This window comes from Colobus angolensis, unplaced genomic scaffold, assembly GCF_000951035.1.
Source record: "Colobus angolensis palliatus isolate OR3802 unplaced genomic scaffold, Cang.pa_1.0 Scaffold33, whole genome shotgun sequence".
Lineage (NCBI taxonomy): Eukaryota > Metazoa > Chordata > Mammalia > Primates > Cercopithecidae > Colobus > Colobus angolensis.
The window spans coordinates 12,377,420-12,382,753 of record NW_012116599.1 but is presented as its reverse complement, the minus strand read 5'-3'; the positions used below and the strand labels follow the sequence as shown (position 1 = coordinate 12,382,753).

The following is a 5,334-nucleotide window of genomic DNA, read 5'->3' as shown; positions in this document are numbered from 1 at the left end:
ACAATTAAAAATAATTTTAAAATATGTTTAAAAATGAAAAGCTTTAATATATAAAAAAGAATAACCTTATAAACCCACCAAAATTTTGTCCCCATAAATATCCACTATGAATATTTTGGTGAAGATCCTCCAAATTTCTTATTATTTTATTGAAAGGAGTTTATACTACTCCCCATGCTGCTTTTTCCAGGCCAGAACTGGGGTTAGCTGTCTCCTAAAAGGTATTTTTGAAAGCAGAATTGCAGGTTAGATATGCAAACAGCACTCTGGAGAGGCCAAACCCATTTGTGCTCCAGGGGGCTGTACACTTGAAGGTCCTCTCAGGGGCACCCCACAGGGGCTCAGGGCCACAGCAGGCAGGTACCTCCCGGAAGCTGAGCTTGCCATCGAAGTCCTCGTCCACCTCCTTGATCATGCTCTTCAGGCCCAGGTGGGTCTGGGGGGCCCCCAGCTTCTCCATCATCAGCTTCAGCTCCATCAGGTCGATGAAGCCATCCCGTCCAGCGTCATACCTGCAGGGTCAAAGGAATGTATGACCGGGACGAAAGGACACTTGTTAGTCTCCCAAACATGTAATTCCTTTGGCTTCATTCATTGAAAAATGACTCAAATGCCTCCCGCTCTGCGAGGCCGATGTGGGTCACCTGCTCCAGAGGTACCCCTCTCTCTTCAGAGCGCCTCAGGGCTTTGCATGACTCAAAGTGGATCTTGTACTACCTGTTGGTTTTCATGTCTTTTATCTCCTCAAGTAAACCATAATTTCTGGAGGGTGAGAAACATGCCTTGTTTACCTTAATTTCCCCCCGTTTCGGTCCACAAACATCAAGTGAGCACCTCCTCCTAATGCTGGACATTGGAGGGGTTGCAGGAGCTGGCCCCTGACGCCCAGCACATTCGCAGGGAAGGGCTGGCAATTCCAGGAGCCTCCTCCTGGTCACTGCCCCTGGATCTCTCCCACGGCCATTCCCAACAGCCCGTCCCAGGTCTAGGGAAGTTGGTTCCCACCCTTGTGTGCGGCCGTGACTCTGGCTCATGATTCCCTTCTGGTTCGCTCGTCTTGTCTCCAGCTCTGAACGGCTATGTCTGCCGAGAGGGCTCTGACTCTGTTCTCTAACAGGGCCACCCCTCTGTTCACTGGCCCCCTAGTCCCCAGCCAGGAAACAAACCGGCCCTGTCCCCTCCTGGCCCAGCCATCATCAGCCCTCTGTGCTCGGCTTCCTCCAAGCCACTTCCCCCATTACAGGATTTCTCCACAAACCCCCTGGCTCTCCTCCCTTCAAGCATTTCCCGTCACCCAGAAACTCCTTGTTGCTCAGGTATGAATACCTTGCTCTAAAAACAAAGCAGTTTACAACAGCCAAAAGGTGGGAACAACCAAAAGGTGGGAACAATCTGTCCGTGGACAGATGAAAGGAGAAATGAAACGGGGTATAGCCAGCCAGGTGTGGTGGCTCACGCCTATAATTCCAGCACTTCAGGAGGCCAAGGCGGGCGCATCACCTGAGGTCAAGAGTTCGTGGACCAGCCTGGCAAACATGGTGAAATCCTGTTTCTACTAAAAATACAAAAATGAGCTGGGCATGGTGGTACACGCCTGTAATCCCAGCTACTCGAGAAGCTGAGGTAAGAGAATTGCTTGAACCTGGGACGCGGAGGCTGCAGTGAGCCAAGATCACACCACTGCAGTTCAGGCTGGGTGACGGAGTGAGACTCTGTCTCAAAAACAAAAAGCGGGTGTATTCGTATATCCACACAATGGAATATGGTATGTTTATATAAGGGAATATTGTTTGGCAATAAAAAGGAAGGGAATGCTAACACATGGGTGAACCTTGAGGGCATTCTGCTAAGTGAAACAAGCCAGCCACAAAAAGGCAAATCCTGTATGGTTCCACTTCTGTGATGTTCTTACAGTAGTCAAATTCAGAGACAGAAAGTGGATGAGTGGTTGCCAGGGGCTGGGAGACAGGGGCATGGGAATTAGTGTTCAATGGGTAGAGATTCAGCTTGAGATGAGAAAAAGGTTCTGGCGATGGATGGTGGTGACGGCAGCACAATAACGTGAATGTACTTAATGCTGTCCACTTACATGGTTAAAGTGGTCAGAGGTTTTGTTTTTTGTTTTTGTTTTTGAGACAGAGTCACGCTCTGTCGCTCAGGCTGGAGTGCAGCTGCATGATCTCTGCTCACTACAACCTCCACCTCTCAGGTTCAAGCGATTCTAGTGCCTCAGCTTCCCAAGTAGCTGGGATTACAGGTGTGCACCACCACATCCAGCTAATTTTTGTTGTTTTGTTTTGTTTTTGAGGCAGAGTCTTGCTCTGTCACCCAGACTGGAATGCAGTGGCACAATCTCGGCTCACTGCAACTTCTGCCTCCTTGGTTTAAGCGATCCTCCTGCCTCAGCCTCCCAAGTAGCTGGGATTACAAGTGGGTGCCACCACACACAGCTAATTTTTGTATTTTTAGTAGAGATGGGGTTTCACCATGTTGGCCAGGCTGGTGTCGAACACCTGACCTCACGTGATCCGCCTGCCTTGGCCTCCCAAAGTGTCGGGATTGCAGGCATTAGCCACTGCACCTGGCCTGGTCAGTTTTATGTTGAGTGCATTTTACCACAATATTTAAAAAATTAAATAAATAAGGCTGGGTATAGTATTACAGGCCCACCTGTAGTCCCAGCTACCTGGGAGACTGGGGTGCGATGGTCGCTTCAGCCCAGGAGTTTGACTCTATCCAGCCCGGGCAATGTAGCAAGACCCCATCTCTTAAAAAAATTGATAATGGGGCTGGGCGTGGTGGCTCACACCTGTAATCTCAGCACTTTGGGAGGCTGAGGTGGGCAGATCACGGGGTCAGGAGATTGATATTGAGACCATCCTGGCTAATACAGTGAAACCCCGTCTCTACTAAAAATACAAAAAATTAGCCAGGTGTGGTGGCGGGCGCCTGTAGTCCCAGCTACTCGGGAGGCTGAGGCAGGAGAATGGCGTGAACCCAGGAGGCAGAGATTGCAGTGAGCTGAGATTGTGCCACTGCACTCCAGCCTGGGCGACAGAGCGAGACTCCATCTCAAAAAAAATAAATAAAATAAAACAAAATGAATAAATAATAAACACAAATGTAAAGATTAAAATAAACAAATCAGGCTTCCTCACTGATCTGGGTTGGCTCTGCATCCCCGCCAAATCTCATGTCGAATTGTAGTCCCCAGTGTTGGAGGTGGGACTTGGTGGGAGGCGGTTGGATCATGGGGGTGGATTTCTCATGAATGGTTCAGCACCATCCCCTTGGTGCTGTTCTTGTGATAGTGAGTTCTTGCAAGATCTAGTTGTTCAAAAGTGTGCAGCACCTTCCCACTGGCTCTGTCTTGCTCCTGCTCCAGCCATGGGAAGCACTCCTCCCCCTTCACCTTCTGCCATGCTTGTAAGTTTCCTGAGGCCTTCCCAGAAGCCGAGCATACACTGCCATATTTCCGGTACAGCCTGAGGAACTGTGCATGAGCCAATTAAACCACTTTTCTCATAAATTAGTTAGTCTCAGGTTTTTCTTTGTTGCTGTTTGAGAACTGACTCATCCACTCATTACCCATCTGCATTCCCCCCAACACAGCCTCAGTAACAAAAACCCACCATTATTGAGAACAACCACTATCCGCCAAGAAATGTAGCCTGTGGGCACCTAGGAATCTAGCGCTGTGGGCTGGAGGTATTTAAGGCTCCCAAGGTCAGGCTGGAGAGAAGGCCCAGGAATCCCTGACAGGCTCCCCTCCAGTCACAGTGGCCAACTCGTGCCGTTCCTCCCACCGAGCGCCCCCCCCCCATGGTCTTCCTGTGCCCGGGAGCTCAGGGAGCCACTCGCTTCCTCCTCAGCTCTCCACTAGCACCCACTGTCCATCCTTCTCTGGGACAGCATTCACCACCTTCCTCTGGTGGGTGCTATTTTTCTTTCTTACGTTTTTTTCCTCAGTGCCCTCACTTTAACAGTATGCTGGCTACTTCTTACTCAAGCAGCTCTGTGCTCAGCGCGGCCTCCTCGCTGGCGGAGTTACATTGCAAGGCATTAAAGGACACAGACAGGATCACTGGATGGCTGTTAGTGAGCTTTGAGGAACCGTGAAGGATGAGATGGGTGTTCCAGGTCTGGAAACAAGCAAGGTGCTTCTGCGTTTCCCAGAAGTGGTCAGAGTATGTGAATCACAGATGCTGCAGCCCAGGATCTAGCGCTGCCAGAGGATGGTTTGTGAGCACTTTAAGAAGGGAAGCAACGATTTCCATGGGTTCACTGAAAATGACTTGGGGATGGACCTCACTTACCTGATTTTTAAGCTTTTCCTGAAAAGACAGCTTTATTGAGATATAATTCACATACCATAAAACTCACTGTACAGTGCATGGATTTTTAGTATATTCAGGTTGTGCCAACATCATTACCACGTAATTCCAGAACGTTTGGATCACCCTAAAAAAAAACTGGTACCCATTTGCAGTCATTTCCCACTCCCCTCTTGCCACCCCTTCCCCCTAGCAACTACTAGCCTTTCTGACTCTATGGATTTGCCTCTTGTGGACATTTTGTTGCCCAACAATATTCTACTGCATCAATATACCATATTTCCTTTCCTCACTCATCAGGTGATGGACACTTAGTTGTTTCCACCTTTTGGCAACACCTTACGAACAGTGTTGCTTTGAACGTTCATATACAAGTGTTTGGATATGTATTTCCATTTTCTTGTGTATATACCCAAGATTGGAAATGCTGGGTCACATGCTTATTTACTTGTGAAACGTTACTGTCAAGTTGGTCTAACGGAAAACCACAGCTAACCTGATGTCACCACTCAGGGTGAGCAATGTGCTCTAACAGGCCCTTAGGCGGAAGATAAACGGGTATGGATATACTTAGGCGGATTGGCTTTTAGTTAGAGCCACCCGGAAAGGGTGCTGATTCTCAGATTTGCTATTGACACAACGTTGGGGCACAATCTAGGCCCAAAAGATCTCAGCAAGCTGGTGTGATGTCCACAGATAAAATATAGCAAAGAAAAACGCAAGGTCCTGGCTGGGCAGAGTGGCTCATGCCTATAATCCCAGCACTTTGGGAGGCCAAGGTGGGTGGATCATCTGAGGTCAGGAGTTCGAGACCAGCCTGACCAATGTGGTAAAACCTCGTCTCTACTAAAAATACAAAAAATTAGCTGGGTGTGGTGGCGCATGCCTGTAATCTCAGCTACTCAGGAAGCAGAGGCAGGAGAATCGCTTGAACCCAGGAGGCAGAGGTTGCAGTGAGCTGAGATAGCGCCATTGCACTCCAGCCTGGGGGACAGAGTGA

At 49.0% G+C, this 5,334-nt stretch overlaps 1 protein-coding gene across 2 annotated transcripts in view; it reads right to left on the bottom strand.

The window, feature by feature from the left end:
* Window positions 1–5,334, bottom strand: part of EFHD1 (EF-hand domain family, member D1) — a 91,510-nt gene that overhangs the window by 31,031 nt on the left and 55,145 nt on the right. For both annotated transcript variants that reach the window (XM_011952017.1, XM_011952018.1), the window contains exon 2: window positions 365–512. In XM_011952017.1, the coding sequence (XP_011807407.1) occupies window positions 365–512 (148 nt within the window). The remainder of the gene's footprint in view (window positions 1–364; window positions 513–5,334) is intronic.